Here is a 19,548-nt window from a genome sequence, read left to right on the forward strand (position 1 = left end):
CTAAATTGCCATCTAACAAAAGGCAATTTAGTACTGCGATGAACTTGCTTGCTTGACAAATATATTTGTAAATATTAATAAGAATCTCAGCGGAGGGATTCCATCGTCCAGAGTTGTCTGTGCAGACATAGTTTTTCCTCTCTTTTTTTTTTCTCTCTCCAGTCTGTTCTATTCAAGGAAAGAGGACTCAGTGTACCCAGTCGTGACAGTCTGCTCCGGTCTGTCTTCTAGAACTCCGGAAACAAGCCTCGAGATGGAAAAGGAGGCTGCAACATCCGCGTGATCATCGCTCGGGCACCAATGGCCTTTCACCGGGTGCGCTGAGCACACCGGCATCCCGTGAGGAAATGGGCGGTCCCGGGAAAGCTCGACCGGGATGCGTGGGCGGCGAAGGGGGGGGGGGGGGGGGGACGGTGAAAAACGGAGCTGCGGCGGCGGTATTTAAGAGAGCCGAGCAGAGATCTCAGACAAGACGGAGCTTAGAGAGCCCGGAGCAAAAGCGGAGCGATTTCAGCACCACACATCCAGTGGACAGCGACTTAAAACAGCTCTTAAAACAAACGGACCAAAAATCCCCTTCAGATCATGGTTCTCATCTGGACCCAGTTCGGAGTGAAGCAAAAGAATGGAAATGTCAAGTGCAAAGTGCGAGTCATGCACAGGGGTGACAGCTCCGGATCATCATCGTCAGCTGTAAGTACAGTTTTTTTGTTGGCTTTTTTTTTTTTTTTTTACTAAGGTTTTTCTATGTATTTTAAAGTTACACGGCATTCCTTGCCCGCGTTTGTACTCCGCCGGCATCTGTAGGAGATGCCGTCATTTTATTCATTCACATGCTAGAAACGCGGATTCCCTATCAGCCAATCGTTGCGGAGATTCTCAGTTGTTGGGGGGGGAAAGTCTTTTCACGATCCCTTCACATGGTTTACACCCCCCTCTCTCACGTTGGGTTGAGATCAGCCTATAAAATGTATGCATCTGCTCAGCAGCACAGATAAGGGTGTTTCCCCTTAGGGAATTAAAGCTGAAGGTGATTTCTATCTTTGCGGATAGAAATCAATCATTTCTATCTTTGTAGCTCATACACTGCTTTTCAGTTTTCATCAGCGATTCTGTTTGGAATTGCACTTTGTGGATAGATATATAATCGACAACTAGTGTTAAATTAAATGTCACAACATATGTGTCGGCATATAGAAAGTATGACAAAGTGATCTAAAAATCTAAATTGTTGTGTTCCTTCAGGAGAGCACCAAGTCTGAGCAGGACACGCCCTGCCTCTCCATCAAACCCACAGGCAAGGACTTCTACAAGGTCCTGGGCGTCTTGCCTGAGTCCAATGAAGATGAGATCAAGAAGGCCTACAGGAAGATGGCCCTCAAGTTCCACCCAGACAAGAACAGTGACCCTGACGCGGAGGAGAAGTTCAAAGAGATCGCAGAAGCTTATGAGATCCTGACCGACCCCCAGAAGAGAAGCATTTACGACCAGTTTGGAGAAGAAGGTGAGCAGATGTGACTTCATGTATAAACTTTGAATTGCTTCAATCAAAGCTCTCATGCACAACATTTGCATAGCGACAACTCAAATCTGTCAGGAAATATGTTTTTCGTTTTTTTTTAACAATTTGTCTATTCTCTTTTTAAGGTCTTAAAAATGGAATTTCAGCAGGCCAAGGCAACATTTTCCGCCAAAATTTCCAAAACGACCCCCACGCCACCTTCTCCTCCTTCTTCCACAACTCTGACCACTTCGACATCTTCTTCGGCAGCGACCCCGATGCCGACGACGACCTTTTCAACCCCTTCCGGCGATCCACCTTCACTCACCTGGGTGGCTTCGCCGGTTACGAGGCCGGCCTGCGGAAGGGCGCACGGCACCTGTCTGGCGAGGCCGTGGTGCACGACCTGCCGGTGACCTTGGACGAGGTGATGCATGGCTGCACAAAGCAAATGAAGATCACACGCAGCCGCCTCAACCCCGACGGCCGAAGCCTGCGAACCGAGGAGAAGGTGCTGAACGTTGTGGTGAAGAAAGGCTGGAAGGCTGGGACCAGGATCACCTTCCCCAGGGAGGGGGATGAGACCCTCAACAGCCCTCCTGCAGACATCACCTTCATTCTCAGGGATCAAGACCACCCAGAGTACAAGAGAGATGGGTCCAACATTGTCTACACAGCCCAGATCACCCTTAAAGAGGTGAGTTTCTTGTTAGTTAGTGTCCACACAATGAACCACATTCTAAAACACTCACCAATTCACTCTTTGTTCTAGAAATTCACAAGACAAACCATACATATTCTTAATTCAGTCTTTTAACAGAAAGCTTTGTACCGCTATGGGCAAAAGCCTACCACTTACAGTCGCCTGACAGACCCCCACAAACCAAATGGCAGCAGTCTGCCAACACCTCCATTACCTCAGCAGCCCCTGCAGAGGGCGAGAGAGAGAGAGAAAAAAAGAGGCTAAATATAGCCTTGCCTGGTGACTGCACCCACGAATCGCACTTCAGCCTCCCTCTTAGCCACTAGACTCACTGCAGCCTCAACAGGCCAGGCAGAGAAAGACAGAAAGAGACAGTCCTACTGGTTCGCTCTGTCTCAGCCTCTCAGTTCCTCCAGCCCACGCACAGATTAGCAGAGCAGCAGTCACAGAGACTGACATTTCAAATAGCTCCTCCGTCCTCGTTTGGCTCCCTATCAGTCACAGAAACACTTGACTCCCACACACAGGAGCGAAATAGAACGCCGGTTATAACATCTGTACCACTGTTGCATAACTCAGAAAATCTTTTCACAAGAACGCACACATAACATTTAGCAGTTACACAACTGTTCATGCTCCACTTTCCTTCATTGATTTTGAAGCCAATATTGACAACAGGCCTCCATGACTAACTTTTCCTCCCTCTTGATTTGTCTCCAGGCTCTCTGTGGATGCACAGTCAATGTCCCAACACTGGACAACCGCATGATGCCTTTACCGTGCAGCGACATCATCAAGCCAGGAGAAGTCCGGAGGTTGAGGGGCGAGGGTCTCCCACTGCCCAAGAGCCCGTCCCAGCGGGGCGACTTGGTGGTGGAGTTCCAGGTGCTCTTCCCCGACAGGATCCCGCCACAGTCCCGCGAGATCATCAAGCACAGCCTGGGACAGTGCTAGCCTGCGTCACTTCTACTGGACACAGCATCACCATGTGTCTTTCTCAATTCTGAAACACATCCTTGCCTACGGTGCTAATGTCACAACCAATCACAACCTCTTATTGTGCTTGGAAAAGGCAAGCAGAGCTGAGTTGGAAGTCAAAATGGACTTTAGAGAGGAGACTTTCTGAACTAGTACAATGCACAACAGCTTTTGGTGCCATGTGAGTGGTAGCTGTTGGACTAATGGAAGGTTTCTTAGCTGTCTGAGGCAAGCATTCACTCAACAGCCTTCTCCTAGACGAAAAGGTGTACATGTACTGTTATACTTGCAAGCTTATGGCAGGATATCAGTGTGCTATTTAAGTCTGTACAGACTTACTTAAACCTGAGTGGTAGAAACAAGCGAAGAAAAAAAAACACCACCTTACTTCTTTTCTTCTTATTATTATTATTCTTATGGTTATATGGTGCTCATATGACTGATCTTTTGCATTGTTTTTTTACAATAGCAAAAACTACTTGTGTGCAAAGGTCTACTTTGTGTGCAAAATGAAAAAATGTTGTCTCTAAAAGAGATTCACTTGTCAAATGTTCTATTGAATGACTAGAAAAGTTTGTATATGATCTACAAAAAGAACTGCTGATGTGTTCCTACTTTATTCTACGGCATGACAATGAAAATAAAATAATAATGAAAAAAAACACAAACTTGACTGCGGTTTTCTATTGATGCATATGTACAAGAACCTCAATTTATAGACATAATTAAGTCATTAGGTCTATAAACAAATGAATAAGCACATCTCCTTCTCTGTTCACCAAAACACATTTGGTGGTCAATGTTATCAATGATTATGGATTTATAATACAAATATACAGAATCAGTTTTATTGCATTAACATAAAAAACAGAAATACTATTTAGAAGTTACTCAAATTAAAATGTAGAGTGCTTTTTTTCTAGAGCTCCAATGTATTTGAACAAATATTTTATAAATAAACTTTATAAAATTTAGAAATTTATTATAGATATTTTAACAGAAATTATCTACAAATGCAGTAAATGTGATTTCTTGGTTTTCTATTTTTAATTTGCAAAGTGCTCACATTGTTTCTCCATCTTATCATAACGGGGTTATTTAACCCGTGTTAAATAACCCTAGAATTTTGAGGAAAGAGGATAAATTCAATACAATTTGGAATAAAGCTGAAACATAAAATGTGGAAAAAGTTCATTGCCGCATACTTACTGGATGCAATGTAGATGAGCAAACTGTAATGTGTCAGACAAATAAGAACACACCGTCCCCACAATTAAGTGCGTTGGTGGAGCTGTCTATACTGTGGGGATGCTATTTTATGCAGGGACAGGAAATCCTACCGAGGTACAAAAAGGGAGATGGATGAAGCTCAACATTTGAAAGCTATTAGGGGAAAAAAAACATGTCGGAAACTGCAAAAAAACTTGAGACTGGGTTGAAGGTTCACCTTCCAGTAGGACACTAACACTGAAAATACTGTACAGCCAGAGCTACAGTATAGCTTAATGGTTAATACCTGCTGTGCCCACAGTCAGTCCTCAAGCAAAAGTGTTGATTTGACTCCACTTTGAATCAAAATGATTCCTGGCCTCTGTTGAGGGGTTCATTCAGTTATTTTGAATTAGATATATTGAAGCAAGTACACAGCTAAAACGACTTTGAGCTTAACTATGCTCAAAGTCGAGCTTGATTGATGCCATGGGATCATTTTGTTATTTAATTATTTATTCAGCCATCACAATCTTTCACTCGAGTCATAGACAATTTCTAAATTAAAAACCACATTGTTTTAGATTTATACTTGTAAAACCCTTTGAAAACAAGGTAGCATTTTTCTTCCATTCCATAGCTATCTATTTTTTAATCTGTTTATTGCATAAATAAACAATTTATGTGTCTGTTTATTGCATAAATTCCGATTAAAATGCATCAAGTTTTTAGTTCCAGTTCATGAACATGTAAGAGGCATGATTACTCTTCAAGTCACTGTGGACCTTGTTCTGTTCTCTATTGTATAAAGTCTTGTCTGGGTTTTGTAACTTCGGCAAATTTCCACATTTTATGTCCTTTTATAGTTTCCCAGATGTTGTCTTCTGTATAACTACAAAACATGTAATCATTAGCTACAAATACTAAATACTAACTAATTTAACCAAAGCACTGTAGACAAAAGACAGATTGTTTTTGATTATTCTGGCAGCTTCGATTACTAGGAGATGTTGTTATTCACTGTGACACTCTGAGACAATAGATAACAGCATATATAACCTTTACGCCTTTTTCTTATGTTTAATACCTCAAATCCGTTTGGCGGAATTACTGCATTGCTGCTGAGCTTCAAATTTGTTGAAATTCAGGAGAAATCCACTGCCATCTAGCGGCGGGTGATTCCTACAACAGCAAGAATCTTGCAAGAAAAAGAGGGGGAGGGGGAAAGAAACACACCTGTTGAACTGCTGTTTGTTACCGGCTTAATCAATGGCCGCGTCCTCACTTTTGCGATATTTACATCAGTAACATTTTTATCCACGGTGATGGAAAAGAATGTGACGAAAAGTAGAACTTGCGTGATTTTCCAAGATCAAACTTAAAGTAATTACCACTTGATTGGAATATTAAAGCACCTGTGTGAACAGAGACTAGGCTAAGGGCTCACGGAGATTTGCGTTCAAAGAAATTCACCCGCAATGCGCTTGGAAATGAAATGTCGCAAACACGTCAGACCACCCCACACAATCTGACTGAAGGCTACCCTGTGGCAAACCTGACCTTAGTTGTCCTCCTGCTCATCCCCTTTGTGGTCATTCTCCTTCTGCTGAACTGTCTCTTCCTGGGCTACAAGGTCCTGGTTCTGTCAAAGAAGAACAGCAGACCGAGGCGGGAGGACACCGAGGAGATGCTCCTGCGATCCGCCCTGCCGAGACTCAGAATATCCGACGTGGCCTTTTCCTCTCTGCGGGACGGGAGGACAGCCTACATGTCCCTGTCGGAGCCCGTCCTGTCCCACCCGGTCACTTCTTCAAGGGCGTCGTCCAGAGACGGAGCCGGGTCGACTAACAGGATCCGGCTGCTGAGGCCCGACGGTGCGACTGGCTCCGGGTCTCTGAGGGCGCCGAGCACCATCCGGGCCGCGTCCTCCGCGCAGGGCTTCACTCCGAGGCTCCACATGCCTTCCAGCTCACCATCTTACAGTGACAGTAAGCCAGGCTGGTGTCGGAGTGCTCCGGTTTTACTGCAGTCCAGCGATTCAGAGGCTAACTCCAGAGTACACCTGGTTCCACCAAACTCTCCAATGGTGAGCGAGTTCTGTGTATCAGAGGATGACCGTTGCGTAAATGCTAGTTTAGATCCGTTCAGTAAGTGTTAAGGACTTTGTATGTTTCTCATCAAGGTTTTTACGGTGCTCCAGGTATTGTTACAGACAGAGATGACTTTTACACAACTTATTTCAACCCAAATTAATTCATAATTCACTTAGATTTTAGAGCAGGGCCTGTCCATCATTTGACATTGTTTGTTGTTGTTTTTTTCCCCCATTAGCAGATTATCATTTTTTACAAAAGGTATTCACTCCTCACACATGAACTTTAATGAGATCCCAATTTTATTTGTCCATCATCTGTGTTACTCTCACCAAACAGTTTCAATGTGTGTGGGATAATTTCCATCAAAGATTGGGAGGATGTCCTCCATTTTCATTATTTCACCCAGTTGGACCAGTACTATTAGCAGGGAAACAGAGCTTCAGCATGATGCTACCACTACCATACTTTATGGCTTATTCAATGTTGTTAAGCCCGAGTACCTCACATTGACTTGTACCTATTTTGGAGCTCTTACATTTATTCTTGGGCACTACCCTTTGTTAAGCAAATGTCAAATTGGCTTCCATGTCAACCGGAGGATTAGTGTTGCTGGATATTTCTGTTTATGATAAGCTTGAGTCTTCGTGGTTCTTGAACATGCTGACCAATTTTTTCAAACCCAATCTGAAGGCGACTATGTCAGAAACTGGGACAAATTTGGGAAAATTAAACATTAGGCTACTATTCCTCAACCTTATTGAAAAATTGTGAATTGTGCTTAAAGAACTTGATCTGTGCATGTAAAATAAACCAATCTATATTTAACCCCTAACTAGAGAAATGGTCAAATATCCATTCCAGAAGTATTTTGATTATTGCAACAGCATATAGTTTACTTGTAACTTGTTCAGTAAACAGTGCATATTTAAATCAGTTTGTGAAGAGTATATGTATGTCAATTGATACCGTCAGTCTAAATGATGTTACTGTGGATTCAGGTTTCTTTAAGCATCAGTGGGGGTCAGCACAAGATACTGGATCTCTACCAGCTGAGGACAAATCAAAGGGACTGCAACAAGAAGTGGATTTCTGCAGCTTACTGCTGGGGGTTAGGTTTTTAACTCATCTGTCAGCTTAAACATTTATTTTTCCTTGATTCACAGGAGGAAGCGGAGCATGTGGATCACATTCGTCAGAGCAGTACTTACGAGAAGCTAACGGAAGTGAATGCAGCCGCTCCTGTGCATCCGTACGACAAGCTGTTCATGGAGTGTGAGCACATGAACTCAACCTCAGAGACATCCAGTCAGAACTCATCTGCTGTGGGTCCTGGGCTGGACAGTGACTTCGGAGCAAGTGCAGGTACAAAAATCTCCTCCACCCAGACTGTATTAAATGCAATTGTCAGATCAAAGTTCACGTGACATTAATTTTCCGACTTCTATAACTTGGATAATGTGGATGAGACAAAATGACATTTTTGTTACTAGCAGTTATTTGCGTCGTTTATAACAAAGCAGAGGTGTGGGTATCGTGTCTTCCAGGTGTCTCCCTTCGCATTTTGTCTGCAGATAGCGACGGCCTGTCCAACGGACTGCTGTCTTCAGCGCTGGAGTGGGATTATTACGATCCCTGTTATGTCAGACAGAATAATATACCCAAACATAATCACCACAGGCCTGTGATCCACACAAAACAGTACTGGGTATAGTTAGCAATTTTCTTAATGTAGATTTTAAATGTTTGTTCCAAATAGCATACCGGTGTGCGTGTTTTAATATGAGTTTTTGTCTTAAAAGTAATCACTTAATTTATGCACTGTTAAGCATATTTTGTTGTAGAATGCACTGTCCCACTGTTCATAATGTTACATTAACACTGAACTGTCACTTCAGTTACTGTTAAATGTTTAATCAGCGTCCTTCACTCAACATTCATAGAGGTTGTCACTATTTTTGTTTTCACTATTTATGGTTGATTTGGCTTTAGGCTTCACTATTTCCTCACCTTGATCAAGTTTGTTTCACTGCGTAAGTGGTTGTTATTCACCCAATTAATGAAGGCTTATGAATTTAATAAAGAGTCATATTTTAAGAAATTGAAATAATAGTCTTACATTTTATTAAAAACTGAATCCATGTTGCTTGAACTCCAGCGTAAGGTTTCCACAGTCTGTAATGATTTAGGGAGTCGTGTCATCTACTGGTGTTGATCCATTGTGTTTTCTTAAGCCCACAGTTAATGTAGACGTCCACCAGGTAACTTTTAGAGCATTTTATTCTTATTTTTACTGACAGGTCTTCTGGACATGCTGATTTTCTTTTCCAGCAGGACAGCTCTGCCAAATGCACCAAAGGGTGGTTCAATGCAGTGTTTCTTTGCTTGATTGGCCAGCAAACTGGCCATTTAAAATCTTGTCACAGATTCCCATTCACCTTTAAGTGTGCTCTGCATTGATCTAAGATATTAGATTGTAGTCTATTCCTTAGGTTCCTTAGTTTGCAGCAATGTGAAAACCCTCCCCAGTCTCAAGTGTGTCTCTAGGGCTTCCAGTATTCAGTCAATATCAATATTGAATTGTATTTAGCTCTATCAACCTTTACCATCAACTCTAATCTGCTTCCTTGCCAGGTCTCCTCAGAATGATGCTGCAATTACTATATTTAGGAGTGCAGGTTGTGTGTTCTGAGAGATGTGCAGTGTTTCCCACCACACAACACTTTGCAAGTATGCCAAAAAAAACAATATTTTAGTCTCTGCTGAAGAGAATACCATCTTCCATGTGCTTCCATCTACCCGATATGGCTTGTGGTTCTGCACCCTCCATTTTTAGAGGACTAATTGAGATGTACAAAGCCTGGGATTTTATTTAGGATTTATTAATTAGATAGCATCTGAAAGCATTTGGTTGCTTTGAATTTTATACCGGGGTTTCAAAGTAAAAGGGAGTTGAGTACAAATGTATGCCACACTTTTCAAATTTGTAAAAAAAGACAAATGGAAACCTGGCATTTCCTTTTACTTAAATTGTACTATCTAAAATTTTGTTGATCCATCATATAAAATTCCAAGAAAAAATGTGGAATTTCAAAAAGTCAAAATGCTTAACAGATATAAATCAAAGGAACTGCAACAAAGAAATTCCTTAATTTATAAGGAAATTTAAAAAAATTATTGCTGCTGTTGGCCAGCAGAGGGACCTACAGTTACATTCACACCTTTCACACTGAGCTTTTCATATGAACGTAAAGGTATTTAAACTAGATTTTGTACTACTTAAAGACTAAAGCTCATTGTTGATAAAATTTTGGTTTCCTTGCCTACAGTGGCACGTATATGATTGTGTACAGCAGAATAACAAGAAAAAGCTATTGAGAAAAAGACAGCAATGTCACTTAGTTGGAACACTTTATTTAGCTTTAGGAGATATCTGTACATAAAATCCCTTGAATTTTTCTTAAATTCATTGAAAGCATAATTTGTGCTCTGCTTTGGAAACAAAAACAAGACCAAATGAGTTTCATTTCACTCAAAGCTAGAGAGGAAATTCAAAACAATCTGCTTGAGTTTAGCATCAGAAGCTTCAGATATTTTCCCATCAGTCCTGCAAGGAAGAGCAAAACTGTTACAACGCATTCTTACAATGGGAAGAAATAGATGCAATATCTTTTTCTTACTTGATAGCTGCCAGCAAGTCTTGCTGCTGACTCAAGATGTGCTGAAGGAAAGCTTTTTCAAATTTAGTGATCTTGCTTGGTTCCATCTTGTCAAGGTGTCCTCTCACTCCAGCATAAATGACTGTTACCTGTTCTTCAATGGCCATTGGAGCTGAAAGGAAAGAAAAACAGGCAATTAGAGTTGAAAATGAATCTCATCCACATGAAAACCTGGAACAAGCAGCTGACACTCACAGTACTGTCCCTGTTTAAGGAGTTCAGTCAGACGAACGCCACGGTTCAGCAGCTGCTGCGTGGCGGCGTCCAGATCAGAACCGAACTGAGCGAAAGCGGCCACCTCTCGATACTGGGCCAACTCCAGCTTCATTGTACCGGCCACCTAATGACAGCACAGGTTGTTTAAAGTGAAGCATTTGACAAGAGAGGATACCTCGGTGAAGACTAACCTGCTTCATGGCCCTGGTCTGGGCAGCGGATCCGACGCGCGACACTGACAGACCGACGTTTATGGCCGGACGAATACCTTTGTAGAACAGCTCGGTCTCCAGGAAGATCTGTGTGAGGAAACTTCATTTAAGGAAAAGCTAGAGACTGAGTATATCAGCATCCAGCATGACAAATCAGCCGCTTGCCTGTCCATCTGTGATGGAGATGACGTTTGTTGGAATGTAGGCAGACACATCTCCAGCTTGTGTCTCAATAACAGGAAGAGCGGTGAGGGAGCCGCCACCAAAGTTATCATTCATCTTGGCAGCTCTCTCCAGCAGACGGGAATGCAAGTAGAAGACATCTCCAGGGTAGGCCTCGCGACCTGGGGGACGGCGGAGCAACAGGGACATCTGACGATAGGCGACAGCCTACAGAGATGATCAACAAGGTATAATCAATGTTCAATCCAGGACCTGGGTGCCATCTTTTCTAAAACCCCCCCGAGGCAGGAGTTGAAGTTTCACCTGCTTTGAAAGATCGTCGTAGATGATGAGGGCATGCTTTCCGTTGTCTCTGAAATACTCCCCCATGGAGCAGCCAGAGTAGGGAGCCAGGTACTGCAGAGGCGCAGCATCGGAGGCAGTGGCCGACACCACTATGGTGTACTTCATAGCATCGGCGTCTGTCAGCCTCTTCACCAGCTGAGCCACAGTGGATCTCTTCTGGCCAATAGCAACGTAGATGCAATACAGCTTTTTCTTCTCGTCAGTTCCGTCATTGAAACGTTTCTGGTTGATGATGGTGTCAATGGCGATGGCAGTTTTGCTGCAAAACAAACACGGAAACCTTAGCTGACATCCACAATGATATACATATGATGAATATCTATAGCCCTTGATATTTTTTTAATCACAGTACAACCACAAACTACAACAGTTTATTCGCAGTTGGAATACAATCTGGATCTAACATTGGAATATGCTTGAACCATTGCATAGTATCTCTGGCTGTATGTTTGGTGTCACTGTCCTGCCAGGAAGTGAACCTCCACACTAGTCTGAAGATTTCTGCAGCATCAAACAGGTTTTCTTTTCTATTCTTTTCTTTTGTTTTCTATTGTTGCCCCGTATTTAGCTCCATCCATCCTTCCCATTAATTTCAACCAACTTCCATGTCCCTGTTTAAGAAAAACAGGGACATGTTTTACTTGATAGCTGCTAGAATTAAATATATATGACTATATTTCATTCTAGATGTTTGGGGTGATTCTTAGTGTTCCCACAGTGACAAACTGGAAGACAAACAGCTCCTGTGTCCCTTAAATTAGTTCATCACTGCAGAAGAAATTACTATATAATAATAATTAAACTTACAGAAGTTATGTAGAACCCAAAATCCAACTTTAATGGATTAGATGCAAGGGCGTCTAAAACCACTGCGAATAACATCTCAGCATGCTGTGTGCTAAAATATTCTCTTTGAGCAGCATCCCGTTACCCTGTCTGCCTGTCTCCAATGATGAGCTCACGTTGTCCACGGCCAATGGGGACCAAGCTGTCTACGGCTTTGATGCCGGTCTGCATGGGCTCCCTCACAGAGATACGGGGAATGATACCGGGGGCTTTCAGACCCACACGCCGGCGCACCTTGGAGCCAAGAGGGCCCTTTTGGAGAGGACAGAGGGAAAAAGTCATTCTGTTTCTTCTAGAAGCTAAGAACTTGTGGAATTAATATTAGAACAACCCCCGAAAGACAGCACAACAACGCAAGGGAGCAATAAATTAAAATGAGTACCTTTCCATCAATAGCATTTCCCAGAGCATCAACAACTCTGCCTAGGAGTTCTTCACCAACAGGCACATCGACGATGGCGCCAGTTCTTTTGACAATGTCGCCTTCTTTGATCAGCTTGTCATTACCAAACACCACAACACCAACATTGTCAGGCTCCAAGTTCAGGGACATGCCCTGGAAAAGAAAATGCTTGATTTCAGAAGCAGCCATCAAATGCACACACAACAAAATAATAGATGTTAAATAAGTGCAAAGATTCAGACCAACTTTGTTTATCAAGCAAAAACAATAGTTTCTCCAGGTTGGGTACTGAATCGAAGGTTTACACCGTCACCTTGAGACCAGAGGAGAACTCCACCATCTCCTCTGCCTGCACGTTCCTGAGGCCGTACACTCTGGCAATACCATCACCAATGGACAGGACACGGCCAGTCTCCTCTAGATCAGCGCTGGTGTCAGCTCCCATGATCTTCTCCTCCAAAATGGATGACACTTCAGCTGTGCCTTTACAGAGTAAATAAAAAAAAAAAAAACTTGTTACGGATAAAGCCAAAAATTCATAAAGACCTGCAGGAGATTCCTGGCACACTGACCTGTTTTTTGGAGCCAATGCTGGGCAGTGTGCAGATTCTTGGCTCCGACGCATGCTGCCGCAACATTCTTAGATACCTTTAACACAGAAAGAAATGATAAATGAATTAGATTAAATGCTTCAAGGTGTACCAAGGTTACATTTCAAAACTGCTTAAACTTTAAATAATTTTGTCCCTACTTTAAGTAATTTTATTGGGATGCCAGAGAAACTGCAGGAAGTGACTGTATATGAGTGACGCAACTCTCCCCCTCCCTTAGATGTTGCTGCACACTGCCATTCAGCTGATTTTAAGAATAGCTTCTGTCTATACAAAAACCCCGTACATATTCAGCTCTCTGGAAAGATTTCTGGATGAGAAAAAAATAAACAACAATATAAGCAGTCCTGCCCTGCGACAGACTGGCGACCTGTCCAGGGTGTACCCCGCCTCTCGCCCGGAACGTAGCTGGAGATGGGCACCAGCAACCCTCCCGACCCCATTAGGGACAAGGGTGAACAGAAAATGGATGGAATGGATGGATGGATGGATGGATAAGCAGTCCTGCTGTTGAACCTAACGTAGCTCAGATGTCTGAAAGTAAACATTTCTCATCTACAGCATATATACAAGAAAGCAGGTGCAATCACACCATTACATGCAGCATTTAAGAAAGGTTTGTGAAACTTTGTAATGATACCATAAACATATCATTAAGGCCACTGCCTGGCTGCTAGTGATTATTAACAATATAACTACTGTTTTTATGCTGTTTCAATTTGATGCCTGAATCATAATATGCCTTGTCACAGGATCGATTAAAAAATGTCAGAAGTTATGATTAAATTTTTTAAAAATTCTCTACTGTACTAGAACCAAAACACTTTACTACATGCCAAAGCTGAAAGGACAAGGAGGTTTTTTGTTTAGAGTATTTTTACTATATTTGTACAAAGTAAGTATTTAAGGCAAGCTCAAATCTTGGCTGATATCATATTTTTGTTCATTATAAAATGATCTAGTCATATCAGAAAAAGCTAAACTATTTTTTAAAAGCAGCATTATAATAACATAATTAAAAAGGCAGGCTCACTTTCACATGAGCCTAAAACTTAACAGAGAGTATACAAAAAGCAGGGAACAGATTTCACCCCAAAATTAATACAGTCACCTGAGAACACTTGTTGGGTTAGAAAATGCTTGTGTTTCAAATATCTCAAAGTGAATAATTTGGCAGCAGAACTTGTGTAGAACTATCTACAGTTTAATGAAAAAGGGTGACAATCCACAGTTGCTTGTACCTTATCATCTGTAAAAGACTTCCCAATCCACTATTGTGGCAGCTAACTAAAAGAGAAACGAGCCTAACCTTTAACCGATGGGTTAAATTATTAAGCCTTCGTGACAACAGAATCGCATCCAGGTAACCAACCTATTATTTATACATTCTCAGTAATATATTGCAATATCCTAGATGTCCGTCAGCTGCATAATGTCAACAGAGGGGACTGGGAATGTGAAGGGCTCTGTGTCCTCCAGTGCAAAGACGACGGAACAGCAGCGGTTTCAATATGAACAATTCCGTTTTTCATGTCAAGATAAAAGAAAAGCAAAACATAAATAGGTTAGAAGTGCTTACAAATCCAGCTCTTCGTGGCAGGTTGCGGGCAAGAGCCGCTGCGAGACGAACTGACAGCATGTTTGAGACCTGAAGATACGTCCTGCTCCCGGGGCCGAGAGAGAAGGGTGGCGGAAAGGGCGGCGCTGTGTACTGAGGTCACAGCAACCCGGAAGTACTTCAAAATAAACGACGGCATTAATTGTCCTTTTTTTCTTTCTTACATCTTTACTGGATATACAAATTTAATTTACCTAATCTTATATGCATAGAAACCCGTTTCCGCCACTCTGAATATATATATATATATATATATATATATATATATATATATATATATATATATATATATATATATATATATATATATATATAACTACATAAATAAAATATTTCTTGTCAGAAATACAGTATATGCGTACGTTAAAGTTTATTAATCTCATATTATTTTTTTATATTGTACCTCTCTTACAAGAGCAACACAACAGACTTTATTATGAAAACCGATTTAAAATGTCAGTACAGTAATCCCATTGATAAAACAAAAACCCAGTTTAAAGTATTTGTCTATAGCCATATCATGTCAAACTAAAACCATAAAGCCACTACATACATAATTAAATTAGCAGACTTAAATTTGGAATAAAAAATTTTTTTATTGTTAAAATAGCCAAATACTCAATTAGAAAGCTCACATAAAAACATTGCCCTCAGGGCTACAGAATGGAGCTGTAATAATAAAATTATGCTTCACAAAGGTATTTTTTTGTGTGTGTGTGAGTCTGGGTGCAATCCAAAGACCTTTTTCTAAAAATCCAAGCTATCTGGATGCCTTGTACAATTAAAATAATCCTGGTAAATGTGTGGGGTTTATTGCACAATAGCCTAATAGTTTGATCAAAAATATCTTAGAAACAGTGCAGACCAGATATAACAAAAATGTCCATTTCCAATAGCATTTTTTTATCATCCTTTACCAAACAAAATGAGTTCATTAAATAAATTTTTAATACATACAGGTGTTTAATACATACTTGCAGGGTTACATGTAGCAAAAGAAAACTAAGAATAATGAGATCTTTTGTCAATTTGTTCTACTTTTCATGACAGACTTGTGCCAGTGTCATTAGTTTTAAAAATGAAACAATATCAAACTCAAAATAACACATATCAGCATCCATAGGTAGCCAGCATTAACATAAGGCTATATGTCAAGGGTAGGCAGAAGAACACTGTTTTTTCAGCAATTGCAAATAAAATTATTGAACTGTTTTTAAACACGTTCCACAAAGCAAGTTAAGGTGAATTCTTCAGACAAATTTTGCTGTCATTCACCAAGCTCTAGCCATTTACCTAATTTACTAGTTCTTAAATCCAGCCCTACTTTCATCTGTCATTGCAAGGTCCTTGTCCATTAAAAAATAAATAGAAATACAAATCTTATAGAATATCAGTGCTGTTGACTTTATGAAATTGTTGTGTAGCTCGCAAATCTGTAACATCAGTAAATGAAGTGTTAAATAGATCTGGTGCATCTGCTAGAACTATACTCCTGTTGTGTACCGATCGATCACAGTTCTATGGAAGTGGCTATTTCTTGGGCATTGTGCATTTTTTGAAAGAGTAATTTTGAAATGTTCTCGGAACGTATTTGTTAACCAACAAATCAACCGACCCAAGGAGTCTACCTGTGACAATCAAGTTGGACATGGCCGGTAATTTCTTTCTTAATGCTTAATTTCGTCATCATATTTTGAGTTGTATGTATTTTTAAATTCAGCATCTGTTTCACTTTATAAGCTATGTGAGACATCATCCACAATGGGGAGCTTTTCTTCTACATCTACACCTGATATACGCTTTGATAGCAATCATCCATTTCCCCAGCGATTCGAAATCATTAAATTTCTGGGAGAAGGCGGCTCTGCAGTCGTGCTCAAATGCTTTGACACCTTCACACACCAAGATGTTGCCGTGAAGTTTGCCAAAGGAAAATACAAATTGAAGCACGAGGTAGGACGCCAACCATATGTGATACCGTGAAAAGCTGAGAATATCAGACTCAAGTGACCAAATGTGAGGTTATTTTATGTTATTTGCAGGCAGAGATGATGAAATATCTCATGAAACACAAGTTGGACCAGCAGAATGTTATAAAGTTTCACCACAGCTTCAGCTCAAACTCCTGTCTGGTGTTTGAAATGTGTGACATCAATCTAAAGGACTACATTAAACAAAGACACCCACTGAAAATGCAAGAGATTAGAACAGTTATCCAGCAGGTATGGCAATAATTAAAAAAAGGAATAAATCTGGAAATTTTATGATTTAATGTAGAACACAATTCCATTTGAGTCTCACTTTCTATGTTGTATTATGATCATGTTTTCAGTTGGCCACAGCTTTAGAGGGACTGAAGAAAGTTAAAGTCATCCACAGTGACATCAAAACAAACAACATTATGGTGGTGAATCAAAAGATAAAACCGTTGCAGGTCAAGCTGATTGACTTTGGCTTGGCTCTCCACAGCAACCAAACTGGTCAACCCATCAATCAATGTCTTTTTTACAAGTAAGAATTGTAAAAAGAAATGTTTGAGTTGTTTCTAGGCTGCCAATCAAGAAAAACAGGCTTTACACTGATGCAATATTATAAATGTGTTACAGACACTCCTGAATAATGACAACTTTCCTTGTTTTAGAGCTCCTGAACTCATTCTCGGGCTCCCATACTCTACAGCTTTGGACATCTGGTCACTGGGGTGTGTAATGGGAAAGATGCTTTTAAACTGTGTACTTTTCCCGGGGACTAGTGATTATGAAAATGTGAGTAATTTACTGTATTCATACAGTTTTATACTTTGAAACCACTATTGCTGCTTTTTTATATAAAAGAAATTAAATTAGGTTGTGTGTTAAACTTGTTTTTTTTTTTTGTTTAAATATGGGCATTAATACCGTGATGCTGTTAAAGCAAACTCAAGGTTATCATAATTCAGAAATCTCATACAGCCTATTCTTAAGTTTGCTACAACTAAAGTACCCAATTTGAAATGACAGAAGTTCTTTCACGCTAATATATAAATCCAAAAATGTATATTTGGTTCTCTTTTTTCAGCTGTGCTACTTCACTGATGTTCTGGGACCAGCACCAGACTATCTTGTTGACGCCTGCAACAAATCAAAAGGGTTTTTTAAAAAGTCAAACTCTAACCAGTGGATACTGAAGGTACAATGAACAATGTCCTCCATGTATTAAGAATCATGACTTTCAATATAAGGCAAATGGGTGTCTCTTCTTATTTCTGAGAAATTTGGTTTAAAGTACACAAAAATAGTACAAAAGAAAGACTGCCTAAATCCCTTATATGGAAGCAGTTAAATATTTTTGAATGTTTCGATGGATGGAAAGTAATATTTTGACATTATTATCTTTGTACTCTAAATTGCATTTTAAAGACAAATCCTTTTACAGTCACCTGTGGAATACTGGGGAGAGGAACACCATAAACACAAAAGGTGCTTCAACTTTCGTTTTTTGCATCAAGCTAAAATGGTAAGCCATTAATATAATACAGCATCAACTGGCACTGAGGTTTGTCTTCATGATCTCTCAGATGATATTGTGCTGTTTTGTAAATAAGAGTCACCTGAAGTATGAAAAACTGGCTGCAACAGAGGAGAGGAAGGAATGCATAGCGCTGATTAAGGCAATGCTTCAGTGGGATGCAAAGGAGAGGATTACTCCCAAAGGCATCCTGAGACATTCCTTTATTGTCAGGAAAAGCGACAGTCCTTGCAGCCCTCTCCCTGAATCTAACACTGCATTCAAGCAGGAACCTTGCGCCAGCCAGGTCACGGCTCATCCTAAAATCGCAAGTCAAAATATGAAAGATGTCAAAGTAAAGAGAAGAACATATGACATGTAAGTACCACTGTAGACTTGTTAATATTATGTACACTCACTGGATCGCAACTCAATGCTTTAGGCATCCAGACACAGTGAAGATGACTTGCTGAGTCCATTTAAATGGAGAAGAATCAAGATTTAGGTGACTATGAATAGTGGCATAGTTGTTGCTGACAGACAGTCTGATCTAAGGATTTCAGAAACTGTTCATTGATTTTCACACAAAAATAGCTCATCGGTTGTACATTTAAAAAAAAAAGAAGAAGAAGAAAATAGGTACACCTTGATATTTAGTGCTGTTGCTTACAATATCCATCCATTTATTAGCATTTTCTGATGGCTGCTTCCATTCAAGGAATTAATACTCCATGTCACAAAACTTAAATCCTTGAACATGACCGTGAATTTCAATAATTTTTTTTGTATTAGTTTTTTTTGTTGCTATTTTTGCTCTTGCTATTAATTCTGCGTGTGTTTATTCTACAGTTCACAGCAGTCAAAAGATTTAGACAAGAAACTGCCTCCACGGCCAAGCATAAACCAGCCATCTTGTGAACAGTTGAGCAAACCTTCACCTGTAGAAAACAGACTTCTCTCACAGAAGATAGATGGTAAGAGACCAGCAGCGAGCACAACTTTGGAGTCTACCATCAAACAGGAAGAGCCGGACCCTTCTTCTATTGTTGAATCTACCATAACTAGGGAAACCTGCAGCCAGCTCACTCATCCTCAGAGCAAATCAAAACAGAAGAATTTTTTTGAGAACATATGTCTTTGTTGGAGACATGGCTAAAAGCTAATACTGGTTGCTATTTAAAATGTGTGTGGTGATATTAAAAAGCTTAACTGAAAACAACAATGTCCAGACTTACTAAACCAACAGGATGTGAGACAAAACACTGCTACAAACAGAAATTGCCAGATTATTTTCAGTACTGATAATGTAATCAAATAGTGTAAAAGTATTTAAATTCAAGGTTACAATGTTAATATTTTGTGAGTTTTTCAGTCATTGCAAATAAATCTACAGAGCTGCAGAACTATTAATAATTTCCGCAGATG

The 19,548-nt window shown here is 40.4% G+C and overlaps 3 protein-coding genes and 1 long non-coding RNA gene across 4 annotated transcripts; 3 read left to right on the forward strand and 1 right to left on the reverse strand.

The window, feature by feature from the left end:
* Positions 1 to 436: 436 nt before the first annotated feature.
* Positions 437 to 3,839, forward strand: LOC102227839 (dnaJ homolog subfamily B member 5-like). Its single transcript, XM_023337856.1, has 4 exons — positions 437 to 693; positions 1,246 to 1,504; positions 1,648 to 2,198; positions 2,925 to 3,839. Exons 1-4 carry the CDS (start codon positions 586 to 588, stop codon positions 3,156 to 3,158), a joined length of 1,152 nt encoding a protein of 383 aa, XP_023193624.1. The 5' UTR covers positions 437 to 585; the 3' UTR covers positions 3,159 to 3,839.
* Positions 3,840 to 5,844: 2,005 nt separating this feature from the next.
* Positions 5,845 to 8,277, forward strand: LOC111609577. Its single transcript, XM_023338751.1, has 3 exons — positions 5,845 to 6,477; positions 7,651 to 7,849; positions 8,032 to 8,277. Exons 1-3 carry the CDS (start codon positions 5,887 to 5,889, stop codon positions 8,196 to 8,198), a joined length of 957 nt encoding a protein of 318 aa, XP_023194519.1. The 5' UTR covers positions 5,845 to 5,886; the 3' UTR covers positions 8,199 to 8,277.
* A 1,601-nt stretch (positions 8,278 to 9,878) lies between these two features.
* Positions 9,879 to 14,717, reverse strand: LOC102227224 (ATP synthase subunit alpha, mitochondrial). The gene is made up of 11 exons (XM_005816605.3): positions 14,599 to 14,717; positions 12,981 to 13,056; positions 12,722 to 12,891; positions 12,388 to 12,561; positions 12,091 to 12,257; positions 11,118 to 11,418; positions 10,797 to 11,021; positions 10,611 to 10,718; positions 10,399 to 10,543; positions 10,165 to 10,315; positions 9,879 to 10,091 (listed from the first exon to the last, which is right to left on the reverse strand). Exons 1-11 carry the CDS (start codon positions 14,656 to 14,658, stop codon positions 10,013 to 10,015), a joined length of 1,656 nt encoding a protein of 551 aa, XP_005816662.1. The 5' UTR covers positions 14,659 to 14,717; the 3' UTR covers positions 9,879 to 10,012.
* A 2,986-nt stretch (positions 14,718 to 17,703) lies between these two features.
* On the forward strand, positions 17,704 to 19,251 carry LOC111609404. The gene is made up of 4 exons (XR_002753109.1): positions 17,704 to 17,805; positions 18,052 to 18,132; positions 18,221 to 18,501; positions 18,973 to 19,251. It is a non-coding gene; the product is annotated as an uncharacterized LOC111609404 (long non-coding RNA).
* Positions 19,252 to 19,548: the final 297 nt, after the last annotated feature.

This window comes from Xiphophorus maculatus, chromosome 8, assembly GCF_002775205.1.
Source record: "Xiphophorus maculatus strain JP 163 A chromosome 8, X_maculatus-5.0-male, whole genome shotgun sequence".
Taxonomy (NCBI): domain Eukaryota; kingdom Metazoa; phylum Chordata; class Actinopteri; order Cyprinodontiformes; family Poeciliidae; genus Xiphophorus; species Xiphophorus maculatus.

Bases quoted from the DNA above. Each gene is read 5' to 3' on its own strand.
- LOC102227839 (XM_023337856.1), top strand. From the start codon at position 586: ATGGTTCTCATCTGGACCCAGTTCGGAGTGAAGCAAAAGAATGGAAAT. The intron at 1,505-1,647 runs GTGAGCAGATGT...TCTCTTTTTAAG, and splicing joins CGACCAGTTTGGAGAAGAAG to GTCTTAAAAATGGAATTTCA. The intron at 2,199-2,924 runs GTGAGTTTCTTG...ATTTGTCTCCAG, and splicing joins CCCAGATCACCCTTAAAGAG to GCTCTCTGTGGATGCACAGT.
- LOC111609577 (XM_023338751.1), top strand. From the start codon at position 5,887: ATGTCGCAAACACGTCAGACCACCCCACACAATCTGACTGAAGGCTAC. The intron at 6,478-7,650 runs GTGAGCGAGTTC...CTTGATTCACAG, and splicing joins TTCCACCAAACTCTCCAATG to GAGGAAGCGGAGCATGTGGA. The intron at 7,850-8,031 runs GTACAAAAATCT...CGTGTCTTCCAG, and splicing joins TGACTTCGGAGCAAGTGCAG to GTGTCTCCCTTCGCATTTTG.
- LOC102227224 (XM_005816605.3), bottom strand. From the start codon at position 14,658: ATGCTGTCAGTTCGTCTCGCAGCGGCTCTTGCCCGCAACCTGCCACGA. The intron at 10,544-10,610 runs GTTAGTCTTCAC...TGCTGTCATTAG, and splicing joins AGACCAGGGCCATGAAGCAG to GTGGCCGGTACAATGAAGCT. The intron at 10,316-10,398 runs GTGAGTGTCAGC...CTTTCCTTTCAG, and splicing joins CCTTAAACAGGGACAGTACT to CTCCAATGGCCATTGAAGAA.